The sequence below is a fragment of the Pongo pygmaeus genome, chromosome 13 (genome assembly GCF_028885625.2).
Source record: "Pongo pygmaeus isolate AG05252 chromosome 13, NHGRI_mPonPyg2-v2.0_pri, whole genome shotgun sequence".
Classification (NCBI taxonomy): Eukaryota; Metazoa; Chordata; class Mammalia; order Primates; family Hominidae; genus Pongo; species Pongo pygmaeus.
Window position 1 is genome coordinate 118,448,395 of NC_072386.2, and position 17,024 is coordinate 118,465,418.

The 17,024-nt window shown below is 53.7% G+C and overlaps 1 protein-coding gene across 3 annotated transcripts in view; it reads right to left on the minus strand.

Annotated features, from left to right (window-relative positions):
- Nucleotides 1-17,024, minus strand: part of SH2D3C (SH2 domain containing 3C) — a 47,029-nt gene that overhangs the window by 24,063 nt on the left and 5,942 nt on the right. The window contains exons 1-2 of one of the 3 annotated variants that reach the window (XM_054501374.2): nucleotides 16,043-16,183; nucleotides 11,566-12,043 (exon numbers count right to left, since the gene is read on the minus strand). In XM_054501374.2, coding sequence (XP_054357349.1) covers nucleotides 11,566-12,043; nucleotides 16,043-16,079 — 515 coding nt within the window. In that variant the 5' untranslated portion in view covers nucleotides 16,080-16,183. Of the gene's footprint in view, nucleotides 1-8,746; nucleotides 9,129-11,565; nucleotides 12,044-16,042; nucleotides 16,184-17,024 lie in introns of those variants that run through there. The other 2 variants (XM_054501373.2, XM_054501376.1) reach the window with 2 other exon arrangements.

A 17,024-nucleotide genomic window follows, 5' to 3' on the forward strand; every position in this document is an offset into this window, starting at 1 on the left:
AAGCAGAACTGTGGCTCCTCCCTGCCCCCTCCCCATCTTCCCCATCTCAGCTGATGTCAGTTTCCTCTTTCCTGCAGCTTTGGCCAAAAATCTTGCGGTCCTTTGTGCCCCCTCTCTTCCATTCAGCTCCACACCCAGTCCACCAGGAAATCCTGCCGCTCCGCCGTCAGAATCCTTTCCGCATGTCCACCCCGTCCCCACAGTGGGGCCACCCTCGTGTCTCCAGTGGAGCAGAGGAGCCTTCCCTCGGGCTCCGTGTCCACTGTCACCCACAGTCAGCTTCTGCCCCAAGGCCAGAAGGCACCTAAGCTTATAACCTAAGCATTTGATGGCAAACACACCATCCTCAGCCCTTCAGCTGTTCCCACCTCTAGAAGAACAAAATCTAAACTCCTCTCCGTGGTCATGCAATTTATCATCCAAACCAGAACTTTTCTTCCATTGTGAGAGTAAAGAGGGTACCATGATTATGCCGGAAAAACAGGCATAAATTGGCTCATCTGTTCTCCAACCCGCAAGGCCCTGTGTGGCCTGCTGGTACCCAACAGCCACCCTGCCAACCCTCCAGGCTGTCTCCCTGGCACCTCATGTCCCTTATCCTGCCTCTGCCCCACCCTCCTTGGCAACTTGTTCCGGCCACAGGGCCTTCGCACTTGCTGTTCCCTCTGCCTGGAATGCTCTTCCCCAAGGGCTTCATGAAGCTTGTCCCTCCTCCCTCTTTATTCAGGGCTTTGCTTAATGTCACCTCTTCGGAGAAGCCTTCCCTGACCTCCCCACCTCGAATAGTCCCTCGTTCCTTCACTCTGTGTTCCCAACCCTACTTTATTTTCAATTTTTGCAATTTCTGCCTGAAACGGCCACTTCATATTTATTTGTTGACTTAATTATCTGATGCCCTTATGAAAGTGTTGACTTTGTCTAAATCACCATTGAGACCCAGTCTCCAACACAGTGCCTGCAGGAGCTCAAGAAATATTGCTTAAAGAAAAATTAGCCGGGCGTGGCAGCGAACGCCTGTAATCCTGGCTACTTGGGACGCTGAGGCAGGAGAATCACTTGAACCCAAGAAGAAGAGGTTGAAAGAAAGAAATATTGCTTAAAGGGATGCATGAATAGTAAACAGCCAATTTTAATTGTTAATCACTGTCATCATTAATTTTGTTAGGCTGGGTCCAGGTTCTTTAGCTAAGAAAGGCCTCAGCCTTCCCATCTGCAAAATGGGGAGGGGAAGTTGAATATTGGACCTCCTCCTCAAATACGGGAGCCTAGTATTTACAAACAAAAGAAAGCTGAGATAAAAAATAAAATTGTGAGTTCCCCCAATCCTAAAGCCAAAAGCTCCTCCTTGAGATGTTGTCTGATAGCCCTCCCTGTTCTAACGTTCTAGGGTTCTTCATTGCTAATCTTCTCTCCTAGAAAGCCCTAGTTGGTAACTAACCACAGTCCCTCAAGCTACAGCCCAGCAACAGTAGGCTTTTGGGTTCTCTCTGTCCAGCAGCAGTGGGAGTGAGGTAGAGTAGGGACCCCTCCCCCATCCACCTCCACTCACTCTTCCCGGGTGAGGCGTCCCATCCCAACATTTCCTGCTATTCAGGCCCGGAAATCCTCCCACTGCTGGGAACAGATTGGCCAGGACACTGGATCAACCCAGTACTTCCTCCTGCTTCCTGTACTTCCCCTCGGGCTCTGGGACGGGGCACAGCCTTGGAGACAGGGTGCCTGCACAAGAGATCAGGCCTGACTAGGGTGGCCAGAGCCTATAGGGGTGCTCAGGGCAAAGGACCAGGTCAGGGAAGCTGAGGCTCTGGGGCCACTCTTTCGCCCCATGGCCTCACCATGGGGTGGCGCTACAACACTCTGACGAGTCCAAGACACAATGACCATGTCCAGTTACAATCTGCTGCCATCACTTGCCTGGACTATCACCACCACCTCCCACTGGCCTCCCTGCCTCCATCTGTGTCCCTGAGACCTATTCTCCCCGCACAGCAGCCACAGCAGTCCTGTTCAAATGAAGTTCAGATCACAGCTTTCCTCTGCTCCAGCCCACTTGCATGGCCCCCAGCTTCAGTCACAGTAAGAGCCAAGGTCCTGGAAACAGCCTTGCACACTGACCCCACGGCCCACCACACTCCCCCTCACCCGCACTGCTCCATCTCCCCCACCCCACCTCAGGGTCTTTGCACTTTCTATTCCTGCTGCCTGGAATATTTTTCCTGCAGATATCCCCTGGGTTCCCTCCCTCCTGCTCTTTTTTGTTGTTGTTGCTGTTGTTGAGACGGAGTCTCGCTCCATCGCCCAGGCTGGAGTAAAGTGGCACGATCTTGGCTGACTGCAACCTCCGCCTCCCGTGTCCAAGCGATTCTCCTGCCTCAGCCTCCCAAGTAGCTGAGATTACAGGTGACCACCACCACGCCAGGCTAATTTTTTGTATTTTTAGCAGAGACGGTGTTTCGCCATGTTGGCCAGGCTGGTCTTGAACTCCTGACCTCAGGTGATCTGCCTGCCTCAGCCTCCCAAAAAGTGCTGGGATTACAGGCAAGAGCCACCATGCCTGGCCCTTCAGTTCTTTTTTTCGAGACAGAGTCTCACTCTGTCGTCTAGGCTGGGATGCAGTGGTGAGATCATGGCCACCGTAGCCTCGACCTCCTGGCTGGAGCAATCATCCCATCTCAGCCTCCCAAAGTGCTGGGATTACAGGTGTGAGCGACCACACCCAACCCCTCCTTCAGTTCTTCACTAAAATGTCCCCTTCTCAGCAAGGCCTTCCCTGGCCACCCTTTCTGAAAGTGTGATCTTCCTCCACTACCACATTCCCTTCCCTGCTTAATTGTGCCCTGACCCCTCATCTGACTTAGCACGCATTTCCTCTCATGCAGGGACTAGCTTCTCTCACTAGAACATCAGCCCCACAAGGACAAGGGTTTGTGTTTCTGTCTAGACAATGTCAGGAACCATCAGGAACTTAGTAAATATATTTTTTTGAATGAATGAATGAATGAGTGTCACAGCAGCCCCCTGCAGCCCTGAGGACAAAGTCTAGTCCTCCTGGCTGGGCCATCTGTGACCCAGCCTCTGCTAGTCAAATCTCTTCTCTCTCCTCTCCCTTCCTTGCACTCTGGCCTCCTCAAACTTCCTCCAAAGAGCTCCACCCCCTGCAGCCTCAGGGCCTTTGCACGTGCTGTTCCCTCTGCCTAGAATGTCCTCACTCCCTTTTGGCTAGGGTCATTCCTACTCAGCCTTCAGAGTTCAGTTTGCTTGGGGATTTCTAGAAAACTCTCCCTCCCATTGTAATGATCAAATCCAGGAATCAAAGCATCAATTTTTAAAACTCAGCTCCACTAATTAATTTATTTATTCCTCATTTTACAAACCTAAAAGAGATTTCTCCTGCCGTATTAGTGGTGAAATCAATTAATAAATAATAGTGACGATTGAGCTAAATCAGTCCCATTAATCATCAGCATTAATTATTTAAATAACCAACCCCTTTCACTGCCTGTATTAACTGATTTGTTCTGATAACTGATACCACTTATTGCATACATTAGCTTAATTAATTGGATTAATGAGCAGCAATTAAAACCCATTATCCTTATTTTCCCAATGCATGTTTAAATCTGAGCTTCACCCTCAGGGCCTTCATCCTGGGCCAGAAGGAAGGGTGACGTTCCCCCAGGGGCCCTGTAGGAAAAGGGGTGGGGAGAGGCTGCCATCCTGCCCCACCCTGGCCCTCTTTCATGACGGCGACCTGGTCTTCTGCACAGGCCTGTCTACTCTCTCTCCCTGTCTGTTCCCTTGGGCCTTGAGGCCTGGACATACGTCCTCAAGTGGAGACCTCCCCAACCTCTGCCACCTGCCTTTCAGCTTTTCCCCTGCCCCTGATCCCTGGCTCCCTGCCTTCCCTCTCTGAAGCTCAACTTCGTCATCTGTAAAGTGGGGACATTATAACTATCTTCCCAGAGGGGCTGTGAGGACCACATGAGAAGGAGGGGTGCAAGGTTCCCTGGCCCATGTGGGGCTCCTCTTGTTGCCCCAGGCTCCACCCATGAAGATCTGCCACCCACCCACCATGCCCCTCCTGGGGGGCTGAAGTTTCTTTCCTTCCTTTTTGTTTGTTTGTTTGTTTGTTTGTTTGTTTTGAGATGGAGTCTTGCTCTGTTGCCCAGGCTCGAGCGCAGTGTCATGATCTCGGCTCACTGCAACCTCCACCTCCCGGGTTCAAGTGATTCTCTTGCCTCAGCCTCCTGAGTAGCTGGGACTACAGGCGTGCGCCACCATGCCCGGCTAGTTTTTGTATTTTTAGTAGAGATGGGGTTTCACCATGTTGGCCAGGCTGGTCTTGAACTCCTGGCATCAGGTGATCCACCTGCCTTGGCCTCCCAAAGTGCTCGGGTTACAGGCGTGAGCCCTGTGCCCAGCCTCTTTCCTTCCTTCAGGCCCATCTTCACTCACCCACCGCAGAGAAGCAACAGGCACCTGCCTGCTCTGAGCTTCTCAGTCCTTAAAGGCCCTGGGCAAAAAGAGCTGGGTGGAAAGCCCTATCTCTCCCAGGACACCAGCCATGGGGCCTGTGGGATTCCCTGCTGGGAAGACTCTTGGCTTTAGCCCTGCCCCACTCCCCAAGATGGGCCACCATTGTGCCCAGCACATTCTGCTCCCTCTCCACCGTCTGGAGCCCTCAGTTTTCCTGAGTGGGCTGCAGTGTCCAGCAGGAGCTCAGGACGGGCGACAGCCCTGTGAGGAGAAGGCAGAGCAGGGGCCATTCTTCCCAGGGCGTAGCTGAGGATGCTGGGCCCTGAGAGCTGCCACCCAAGTCTCAAAACCTGCCAAAGAAGAGAGAAAAGAAAAGGCATCTACTGAGTGCTAGCGGCTAAGGGAATGCCTGTGATTTCGAAGCCCCATTTTACAGGGGAGAAAACTGAAGCTTGTAACTTGACCCAGGGCATGCAGCTGCTCAGACTAGAACCAGATGGCCTGATGTCTAATTCTCTGCTCTGTTCCTTACATGGGCGGACTCCCCCAGACATTGGAAGCCACTTCTGGGTGCAGAGGAGGAGAAGCTAGAGAGGGAAGGCAAAGAAACAGACAAACAAAAAAACAACATTTCAACCAGAACCCAGAACCAATGTCAGGAAGAGGAAATGGGGTGGAGCCTGAGAGGGCCCTCCGCTGGGAGGTAGGAAGTGGCATGGCTCTGGGCAAGTCCCTCTCATCGGGCCTCAGTTTCCCCTTCTACAGCATGAGTAGCTCCTGTTTACTGGTACTTGCTTGGGCCAAGCCCAGAATAAATGCTCCACCTGACATATCCCGTCCTCACAGTGACTCTATGAAGCAGGTGCTGTCATTGTTCTCAATTTACTGATGGAGAAACTAAGGCTCAGAGAAGAAAAGGGACTGGCTCAAGGTCACACAGTCAGTGGGCCTCTGAGCTACTGCTGTACCTGACCCCTATCCTCCCCAGCCCTCACCCCACGCAAGTCCAGCAGCCTGCAACTGGGTCCCCTGAGGGTTTGGGGGGATGTGGATCCAGCTAGGGGTCGGGGGAACAGCCCATCCTTCCCAAGCCAGCCCAGTTCCCACAGCCCAAGGCGTCCGGGGGTCTCAAGGACTGTGAGAAAGTCTCCACAGGAAATGAGAGCCAGGAGCAGCTGGGCCCCTTTGGAAGACAAGGACTAGCCTCCCAGAGCCTGAAGAGGCTGCACAGACGCGGCCCACCACGACCCCCACCCCTGGTGGGTAATCGCTACCAGATGCCCGGCAGCTGACGTCACCCTGCAGGGCCGAGAGGGTCGTGGGACTCTGGGGAGAGTTGGGAATTCTTGGACCAGAATCAACATTCCAAAAGGAAATGGAGTGGTGGGGGGAGTATCCTGGCCTGTTTTCAGTGCCTGGCACCAGGGCTGGGGCAGGGGCAACACAGGGTACCCCTGGTTCTCAAGTCTCCGTTTCCTTCCAAACAGCCCCTTGGGAGTGAGGGTAGGGGCTTGGATCTCTAGGTGGGAGGCAAAGGACACTCAGATGAGGCACTAAAAAGCGACACAGAACAGCAATCAGATCCTCCTAAAAGTTCGAGGCTGCAAGCTATGATCGAGCCACTGCACTCTAGCCTGGGCAACAGAATAAAGCCCCTGTCTCAAAAAAATATCAAACACAGAAAAGATTATCCTAAAAAGAGGTCCTTTAAAAACATAAGTCACAGTGGGGCCTGCCACTGCTCAAGGCCAGCAATGGCTCCCGTTTTGCTCAGAGCCAAAGCCAGGTCCTCACTGGGCTCTTCCAGGCCCTACGTTATCTGCTCCCATTTCCATCCCAGCCTCCCAGCCCACCCCTCTCTGTCCTCCCCACCTTGCTCTGCCCCGGCCACAGTGGTCTCTGCTGTTCCCCAAACATGCCACCTCAGGGCCTTTATACACGCTGTTCCTTTGGCCTGGTATGCTCCTTCCCAGACAGCAAGAGGGTTTGTCCCTTCGTCTCCTTTGTTCAAACACCACTTCCTCACTGAGCCTTTCTTTCTGGCTGACCTTCTTAAATTGGCACCACCAGCCACTCCCCACTTTCGCCAACCAATTCTAGAGCTGATTTTAAATTTTCTCGGTAAGGCTTTTCTCTTCTAGTCGACCACAGAACTCATTTATCTTGTCTATCATCTGTCTCCCCTTCCCCGGAATGGGGACTCCATGAGGGCAGGGTTTTGTCTGCCATGCTCACCGCTATCTCCCAGAACCTAGAACAGTGTCTGAGGCATAGCTGTACCTCAGTCAAAATGAAAATGAATATCATTCCCATTCAACTAACTGCATCAACTCAAGCAAGTTATTAGCCTCACAAAAATCTCAACGTCTTCATCTGTAAAATGGGCTCCTTTCCAGGGGGTCATGGGAAGTCATTTGAAATAATGGTAGAAGAAGCTGGCTGGGCGCGGGGGCTCATGCCTGTAATGCCAGCATTTTGGGAGGCTGAGGCGGGCGGATCACCTGAGGTCAGGAGTTTGAGATCAGCCTGACCAACATGGAGAAACTACGTCTCTACTAAAAATACAAAAAAAAAAAAAAAAAATTATCCAGGTGTGGTGGCGCATGCCTGTAATCCCAGCTACTCGGGAGGCTGAGGTAGGAGAATCGCTTGAACCCAGGAGGCGGAGGTTGCGGTGAGCCAAGATCACACCATTGTACCCCAGCCTGAGCAACAAGAGCGAAACTCCATCTCGAAAAAAAAAAATAAATAAATAAAGAAAAAACAAAAGAAAAAGCTTTGAGATTTTTCCTTGCAGGAGGAGAAATGTGGCCCTAGTGGTTAAGAGCTTGGGCTTAGAAGCTAGTCAGGCCTGGGATCAAATAGTGAGGCCTGACACCCAATTTCTGTGACCCCAGGAGAGTCCCTTCCCCTCTCTAAGCCTCAGTCTCCTCACTGGCAAAATGGAGCAAGTAGGCTCCCACCTCACACCCCAGTCTAGTGTTGAGCTAGACAACACCTGTCAGGTGCTTGCTGGTTGTCAGCTGGTGATCATGCCTGGTGGGATCCTCCCCTGACAAATCCAGTGTGGGTGGGCGTGGGGTAGGGAGTGCTGGGGCTTCCTGCCCCTCTCCAGGCCTCTGCTTCCTCCTCTGTAACATGGATTGAGGAGGGAGGGTGCCTCTCTGGGACCTGCAGAAGACTGAGGGTCCTTGGGAGGTAGGGGGCAGGCTAGGCTGGTGCTTTCCTTTTTTAGGCGGGGGAGCTAAAGGTCCCTCCTCCCTCCTTCCTCTTCATCCCCATGATCTCAGCAGGGAACAGGACACCAGGAAACCCCTGCAGCCTCACCTCTTCCCCTTCCTTCCTCCTGCTCCAGGTGCACCCTGCCTCCCCAGGGGTGGGGGAGGGACACTGTCTCCCCAGCTTAGGCCTGGGATGGCCTCCTCTAGACACTCAGGAACAGGGCCCCTGAACTTGCTCACTGGCATTTCCCAAATGTCCTCCTCCCCAAACTGGATGGATCCTCAGAGACCATCTCAGGCCCATCTGGGCTACTGAGGAGACTAAGGACCAGAATGGGGCAGGGCTAGTCTGAGATCTCATGGGTCAGGCTGCTCCCCTGACTCCAGGGCACAGGGTTGAGGTTCAGGGACTTCTGGAAGGAATGTTCAACAGTCCCTGGGGGGCAGATGGAGCACTGGGTCCCAGGGCACCAGAAGGGGGCTCAATCTGGTCTGCTAACCCCATCCTCCTCGGGACACTCCAGATGCTGGAGGGGAAGAGTCTCTCCATTTCCTTGGTCAGCTCCTGGCTAAGCATGATGCCAGAGGCACTGCTAGGCCCACCAGGGCTCTGTCCACGGGGGAAGAAGGCTTGGGCTGGGTCCTGGACTTGCCATTCTCAAGGTTTCTCAAGACCACCTTTCTCAGCGGCCCTGGCCCTGCTGGAGAGGAATGTGCTTCCCAGGTGTTAACAGCATGGGCCAGGAAGCTGGGATTAAACCCTGGTTCTGATGCTCACTGGCTGTGTCAAACTCGGCAGGCAAACCTTTCTTTCCTCGTCTGTAAAATGGGGGTGATAGTAGTACCTCTCTCCTGGGGCTGTTGTGTAGAGTAGATAAGCAGATGCCTGACCTGCGGTGACAAAGTTACACCCAAAGAAAGCTGGCTTAGAAAAGTCCCTGATGCTAACCCCACCCCCAAATTTGTCAGTTGCCCCAGGGGTGCAGATTTCCTCCTTCGACCTCTCCTGCTCCTCGCTGGCCCTCCCCAGGCCCAGCTCGGTCACTCACCCTCGGGACCCCAGCACGGGGCCCCTTCGGCCCACAGCAGTCATGCTTCCCCCGCTGTCGCCGCCGGCAGCCCGGGGACCTCCTAATCCCAGCGGCTCCCGCCTTTCTCAGGCCACGGAGCTGCGGAGTTCAGTGCCGGACTCCGGGGGCGGAGACTGACCTGTAGGCCACGCCCCCAGACACGCCCCTGCGCTCCTTGCCTGGCCCCGCTCCACCGCCTACTCCACCGGCAGGGAAGGACGCTCTCCGCCTCGGACACGGCCCTCCGCCGGCGGTCTCGCTCCGCCCCCTCCCCATCAGTCAGTGTCGGGAAGGCCGCGCCCCCTAGCACACCCCTCCGCCTCGCCCTCCCGGCTCCAACGCTCGCTTCCCCAGCCGCTCTCCGCGCAGCGTGGGTAGACCACGCCCCTAGACACGCCCTCAACTCCGCCTCGCCTCGCCCCACCCCGCCCCGCCCCGCTCCCGCGAAACTCGGCTTCCCTGGGTGGGAGGGGCTAGGCTCCCGGTGCAGTCTCATACCTTGGGGTGTCTTAGAACGCCCCAAGACCCATCATCAGGCCCTCTCAGCTACATACAATCGTTGGTCCTCTACGCCCGAATGAGGACGAATGTAGGAGGGGATGGCAGAAGGCAGCCGGGGATGGTGGAAAAACATGAGTTCTATTAATCGTAAATACAGCATTCCCATTTACTGAGTGCAGCATGCCAGCCACTGTGTTGAGATTTTACAGGTATGTTATTCTTGAATCCTCACCACAAACCGACCAGGTAGGTGCTATTGTTATGTCCATTTATCAGATGAGAAACTGAGGCTCCAAGAGAGGAAGAGATTTGTCCAGTCATGCAGCCAGTAAGAGGCAGAATCTGGACTGGATTCACTCTACCCCTTTACGTGGTCGTCCTCACTGATCAGGGGTCTAGGCAATTACAGCTCAGAGACAGAGGCTGTGCTTGGTGTCTCAGGAAAAAGCTGCTCAAGAAAGTTACCAGAAAAAGAAAGAAAGAAAGAAAGAAAGGTCCCAGAACTCTGGCCCTACAATTGCTTTTGCTCAGCTGGCATTTTTTTTTTTTTTTTGAGTTGGAGTCTCGCTTTGCCGCCCAGGCTGGAGTGCAATGGCGTGATCTTGGCTCACTGCAACCTCTGCCTCCCAGGTTCAAGCAATTCTGCAGCCTCAGCCTCCCGAGTAGCTGGGATTACAGGTGCCCGCCACCATGCCCGGCTAATTTTTGTATTTTTAGTAGAGATAGGGTTTCACCATGTTGGTCAGGCTGGTCTCTTTGGCCAGGCTGGTCTCGAACTCCTGACCTTGTGATCTGCCTACCTCGGCCACCCGAAGTGATGGGATTACAGGCGTGAGCCACTGCACCCGGCCAGCTGACTTTTTTTCTTATTTCGACAGGCACATGTGACTGGTGTGGTTGAGACAAAGGTTCTAAGGATTGAAAAGCCGGGGACTCCTTTGGCTGGGACTGAGGGGTCTCCCAGGGTGTGAAAGGCATGGCCCTAGGATTGAGAAGGTGGTGAGTCTAATGTTGTACATGAGTGTGCAGCCTCTGGAAGCAAGCAGATTCCTGCTCAAATCCCAGTTCTGTGTAACCTTGGCTGAGTCTCAGTTTCCCACTCTGTAAGTGGGGCTAATAATTGAATCTTTTTTTTTTTTTCGAGACTGAGTCTTGCTCTGTTGCCCAGTCTGGAGTACAGTGGTGTGATCTCGGCTCACTGCAACCTCCACCTCCCAAGTTCAAGCAATTCTCGTGCCTCCACCTCCTGAGTAACTGGGATTACAGGCACGCGCCACCACGCCCTGCTAGTTTTTGTATTTTTAGTAGAGACGGGGTTTCACCATGTTGGCCAGGCTGTTTTCAAACTCCTAGCCTCCCAAAATACTAGGATTACAGGCATGAGCCACCGCACCCAGCCTTAATGATTGAATCTTCTATGGAGTTTTCAGTGAGATATTTGTTTTGATACCCAGTAAAAATGCTTACTAAATGGGAGCTATTGTCCTATCATCACAATTTGTATTTTTACATGAAGTCAACTCACCCTATAACCAAAGTAAGCTGACAAATGATTTTCTAGACTAGGTGGAGGTATTGTTCAGCAGAACTAACGGTGACGATTTGGGTGAGGGGGTTCAGGGAAGGGGTCTAGTGACTGGGTTTAGGACCCATCCAGCAGCTGAGGGCCCATGCTAGAGGCTGACTGGGGCTTTGGAGGCAGGAGGTCTCGGTTCACATGCTGGCTTTGTCATTAGCAAATATGCACCCTGCCTGAGGCAGATGATGTCACTCTGTGAATCTCAGCTTCCTCATCTGTCCTATGGAAACAGTAACAGTCTCTCCTTGCCAGTTTTCTTTTGCTAATTACAAGTAAAGGGTTTAGCACAGTACCTGGTCTACAGTAAGCACCTGGTTAATGTGTAGGTTTTTTTCTTTTTAACCCAGATGTGTACTGGGTTAAAAAGAAGCCTGGGCCCGGTGGCTCACACCTGTAATCCCAGCACTTTGGGAGGCCGAGGCAGGCAGATCACCTGAGGTCAGGAGTTCGAGGCCAGCTTGGCCAACATGGTGAAATCCTGTCTCTACTAAAAATACAAAAATTAGCCAGGCATGGTGTTGGGCGCCTGTAGTCCCAGCTACTCGGGGGGCTGAGGCAGGAGAATTGCTTGAACCCGGGAGGCAGAGGTTGCAGTGAACCGGGATCACACCACTGCACTCCAGCCTGAGAGACAGAGCAACACTCTGTCAAAAAAAAAAAGAAAAAGAAAAAAACAGAAGCCATCCCTGCAGGTCCCAACCAGCCCCTGGGCACCTACCTTTCTGAGTGCACGTCCCTGGGAGGTCTCTCCTCTTCTATGTCTCCTGTGGGGACCTCAGGCTTACTGATGGGGTCTACCTCCACTGCTGAAGGGTTGGGTTCCATTGCTGGGGTGTCCTCTAGAGGGTCAATGGCCTTCACCATCACCTCTTTGGCTGCCTCCAAGCCCGGGGGGTCGGGTACACCTCGGGGTACCAGGTTGGGCTTGGGACCCCCCTCCTGGGCCTGCCGGGCAGCCTGTGAGTTCTGTGCTTTCTTGATGCTGGGGCGAGGCATGGTGCCCATGTGGCTGTACATGTCACTGGAGCGGGCATAGGCTGGGGGACTCTTGGGCACCGTCACCATGTCATCCTGCGTGGCTTCAAAGGTGTCAGGCTCCAGGTGGGACTGCCTACTGATGGGAGCTGAGGATCGTCTCAGAGTGAAGGACCGAGGGAGGTTGGAGAGACTCCCAAAGCCCTTGAACTTGAAGAACTCTAGCAGAGGGGAAGGGAAGGAAAAGAAGTTAATGACAACGTCAGTGATAATAATGAACAATTCCTGCAGTTTCACTCGGTGAGGGGCTGAAGAGGGCTGCCGGCTTCCCGGACACCCCTTCTAAAATTGTTAACACACCCCTAGAAGTGGTATAAGATGGGAGCTTTGGGGTCACGTGGCCCTGGACTTGAATTCCTGCTCTTTCACATCCTAGCTGTGTGACCTTAGGCAAGTCACTTGACCTCTCTAAGCTGAGCCTCATTCTCCACATCAGTAAAATAGAGATTCTAGCACCTACCCACTAGGGCAATGTGAGAATTACAAAAAAGCTCAGGCCAGGCATGGTGGCTCATGCCTGTAATCCCAGCACTTTGGGAGGCTGAGGCGGGTGGATCACCTGAGGTCAGGAGTTCGAGACCAGCCTGGACAACATGATGAAACCCCTTCTCTACTAAAAATACAAACATTAGCCGGGTGTGGTGGCACACCTGTAATCCCAGCTTCTTGGGAGGCTGAGGCAGGAGAATTGCTTGAACCCGGGAGGCGGAGGTTGCAGTGAGCTGCGACTGCACCATTGCACTCCAGCCTGGGCAATAAGACCAAAACTCCGTCTCAAAATTTAAAAAAATAATAAAATGAAAAAGAAAGAAAAGCTTATAAATAACACGCTTAACATGGTGCTTGGCACACAATAGCCTCAATCAGAATTAGCAAAGACTATGATGATGATGATGATGACAATAAATGTCTCTGGGCTGGGTGTGGTGGCTCACACCTGTCATCCCAACACTTTGGAAAGATGAGCCAGAAGGATTGCTTGAGGTCAGGAGTTCAAAACCAGCCTCGGCAACATAGCAAGACCCTGTCTCTACAAAAAATAAAAAAGTAAGGCTTGGTGCCATGGCTCACGCCTGTGATCCCAGCACTTTGGGAGGCTGAGGCGGGCGGATCATCTGAGGTCAGGAGTTCGAGACCAGCCTGGTCAACATGGTGAAACCCTGTCTCTACTAAAAATACAAAAATTAGCCGGGCATGGTGCATGCCTGTAATCCCAACTACTTGGGAGGCTGAGGCAGGATAATAGCCTGAATCCTGGAGGTGGAGGTTGCAGTGAGCCGAGGTTGCGCCATTGCACTCCAGCCTGGGCGACAAGAGTGAGACTCCATCTCAAAATAAATAAATAAATAAATAAATAAATAAAAATAAAAAGTTAGCTGGACGTGCTGGTTTGTGCCTGTAATCCCAGCTACTTGGGAGGCTGAGGCAGGAGGATGGCTTGAAACCAGGAGTTCAAGGTTGCCGTGCACTATGATGGCACCACTGCACTCCAGCCTGAGCAACAGAGCAACAGCCTGTCTCTAATAGTAATAATTATTTATTTATTTATTTTTCTTTTGAGACAGAGTCTCGCTCTGTCACCCAGGCTGGAGTGCAGTGGTGCAATCCTGGCTCACTGCAACCTCCACCTCCTGGGTTCAAGCGATTCTCCTGCCTCAGCCTCCCGAGTAGCTGGGATTACAGGCACGTGCCACCACGCCCAGCTGGTTTTTGTATTTTTAGTAGAGACAGGGTTTCACCATGTTGGCCAGGCTAGTCTCAAACTCCTGACCTCAAGGGATCCACCCACCTCGGCCTCCCAAAGTGTTGGGATTTCAGGGGTGAGCCACCTTGCCTGGCCACTAATAATAATAATTTAAAATTTTCTGAAAATGATTCTGCATCTGCCAAACATGTGCTGCATGAATTCTCAGCATAACTCAGTGACACAGTTTAATCCCCATTTTCCAGATGCGAAAATTGAGATTCAGAGCAGTGTAATGAACTGAGGTCACACTGCTGGTAGGTGGAGCAGGTATGCATGTTTTGTGCTCGTGTAGGGGGTTGGGGGGTGTTCCAGCCAGCCTCTGTGCACCTGGGGTGGGGGTGGAATGAGGAGGGGGTTATTGCGAGCCTGAGGGTCGCACCATCTGTGGTTCTCTCCTTCCTGTCAGCTGAGCCCAGCTCCAGACTCAAGAGGAACGGCTGGGGTGATACCATCTCCTGGTTTCCGCGGGGGTGCATGTGAGTTCCCTCCCCCTGCCCCCAGCTGTGGGACTGTCCCTTCTCACAGCCACCACCAACTGACTTCCCCACAGCCTCCAGATGAGCAAAAAGGAGAAACTCTGGCATTTTCCACATCCTCAGCATCCTCCACCTCCTCAGCTGTTCACGCCTGTGCTGGGATGCAGGTAGGATGCCCCCAGTTGACAAGGGAGGAAACAGGCCCAGCAATGGGGAGGGACTCCCCCAGGGTCACACAGCAAGGCCATGGCTGAGCCTGGACACAGGCCCAGGGCTCGGCACAGCTGGGTCAGTGCTCAGGGATTTGCTTCCCAGCCCTGCCAGCCCTATTTGGTTATTGCCTTGGTCTCCTGAGAAACGTGGTTGGCAAATGTGGCCGCTCTGCCCTTCCGCTGCATGCGGTGGGGGTGGAAATTGCATCAGTGGCCAGAGGGAGGACCTCCAACCGTCTTCTTTCTCAGCACCACTGGTTTTGCCTCCTGGGCACCAGGAGGAGATAGTGGGGGCCAGGAGGGAAACTGAGGCCCAGAGTCCAGGGTCTGGGATTGGGCCCTGCTCAATAGTCTGTGTGACCTCAGGCAAGTTTCCGGGCCTCAGCATTGCCATCTGGGAAATGCAGTCACAATCACTGCCCTTTACACCACCCGTCCCCCACCCTGGTGGGGTCAGATCAAAGGAATCAGGAGACAGAAAAAGTTTGCTGGGACTGGGAAGGACAGACACAGGAAAACAGAGCAGTGGGCGAGTGTGGCCCCTCACCCTGGAGCCTGGTTGTAGTAGCTCTGGGCTCTTTCCCCACCTAAGTGTTGGGTCCCAGCCTCACTGCTGTTGGGAATGTGGGACAGCATCCCATGACGCCCCCATCCCCCTGCCGCCCCAGTAACTCCCCACCTGGGATCCCATGACGCCCCCATCCCCCTGCCGCCCCAGTAACTCCCCACCTGGGATCCCATGTGAGCCCAGGCCTGCGGGCAGGGGATGGAGTGTGCGAACGCCTCCCCTGCCCGGCTGCGAGGTCAGAAACAGCCAGAGACATGGTGGACTGCACAGATCGAGAGACACAGTGGGGAGATAAAGAGACAGAGACAAGAGAAGCACAGAGATGGAGAACGAAGTCAGTCAGAGGGAGAGACAGAGATGCTGGGCCAGAGTGACAGCCAGAAAGCCACGGGATGCCCAGAAGCAGAGACGTCTGCAGAGACATGGACAAAGAGAAACAGAAACAAGGCCAGAAGCAGGAGGATCGCTTGAGCCCAGGAGATTGAGACCAGCCTGGGCAACAAAGTGAGACCCCACCCCGGTCTCTACAAAAAAATTAAAAAATCAGTTTTATTTTACTTTATTTATTTATTTATTTTTTGAGATGCAATCTCACTGTGTCGCCCAGACTGGAGTGCAGTGGTGCAATCTCCGCTCACTGCAATCTCCACCTCCGGGGTTCAAGCGTTTCTTCTGCCTCAGCCTCCTGAGTAGCTGGGATTACAGGCATGCGCCACCACACCTGGCTAATTTTTTGTATTTTTAGTAGAGAGGGGTTTCACCATGTTGGCCAGGCTGGTCTCAAACTCCTGACCTCAGGTGATCCACCCGCCTCGGCCTCCCAAACTGCTGGGATTACAGGCGTGAGCCACCACCCCACCCGGCCAAAAAAAAAATTTAATTGTGCCTGGAGTCCTAGCTACTTGCCTAGCTACTTAGGAGGCTGAGGTGGGAGGATCACTTGAGCCTGGGAGGTCAAGGCTGCAGTGAGCCGAGATTGTGCCACTGCACTCCAGCCTGGGTGACAGACACTGGTGTCCAAAAGTAAAAAAACAAAAAAAGAAAAAGAGTGAGAGAGAGAGAAACAGAAATGAGACAGTGATGAAGAAACAGATGCAGAGGGAGGCCCAGAGGAGAGCCAGGGATGGAGGACAGTGCAGACGGCACCCCGCACTCACTGAACTTTTTGCTGGTCTTCTTGGTCCCCTCTGTCATCTTGGCAAGTTGTGTGAAGCCCTTGGCCAGCTTGCGAGTGGCCACTCAAGGCTCTGGACATCAAAGTTGAGGTGCCTCTCCCACCTCCCCTTCCCCTTTCTCTCACTCGCTTCCTCTGTGTATTTTTAAACCAGTGAAACTCCCACAGCTCCACCCTCCCCACCCTCTCCGCAGGGGGCGGGGGCTGGGGCCTCTCCTAGCCCTGGCCCCTGTGGGCCGCCTGCTTGGCCTCAGCAGCAGGGACAGGGGGCAGCCCGTAAGCCCATGGGACCTGGAAGGTCTAAGGAGCAGGCCGCAGGCTCTGGGAATGGAGCCCAGTGGGCTGGGGGCCGCTGGGGACCTGCCAACAGCTGTCAGGGGGCCTGGCCGTCAGGCTGGGAAGGTGAGGGGAGTCAGGCCTGTGTGCAGGGCAGTTGCTTCTCAGCCTCTGTACCCAGGAGAGGGACTGGCAGCCGCAGATGGGAGAGTGCTGTGGTCAGGCCTGTCGACTCTGGGCCCCCCAGACCCAAGTTCCACTCTTGGCTGGCCATTTCGCCACGGTGTGACCTCCTCCCTGTGAACCAGGGGTACTCGCAGTGCCCACTTCATTGTGTTCAGCTGTGGGTGTAGGGTCTGGCACAGAATCGGTGCCTACCAAAGCACAGTCACCGCTTTCCAAGCTATCAGGGAGATGTCATCATGTGTTCCACTGTACCCACTGGACAGAGATGGTGAAACCGAGGCACAGAGAGGCAGAGGGATTTCCTCAGGTAACACAGCTGGTTGCTGGCCCAGACTGGGCCACAACTCTCCCTTCTAGGCCCCTTAACCCACGGGCTGGTGCCTTTCAACCCTACAAACTTCCCACGTGTGCATGCTCAGGTGGGCAGACCGAGATGAGGAAATGCAACCTCCCCTCCACGGGCCATCCTGGACATCTGCAAAGGGTGTCAGCAGCTGCTGGGG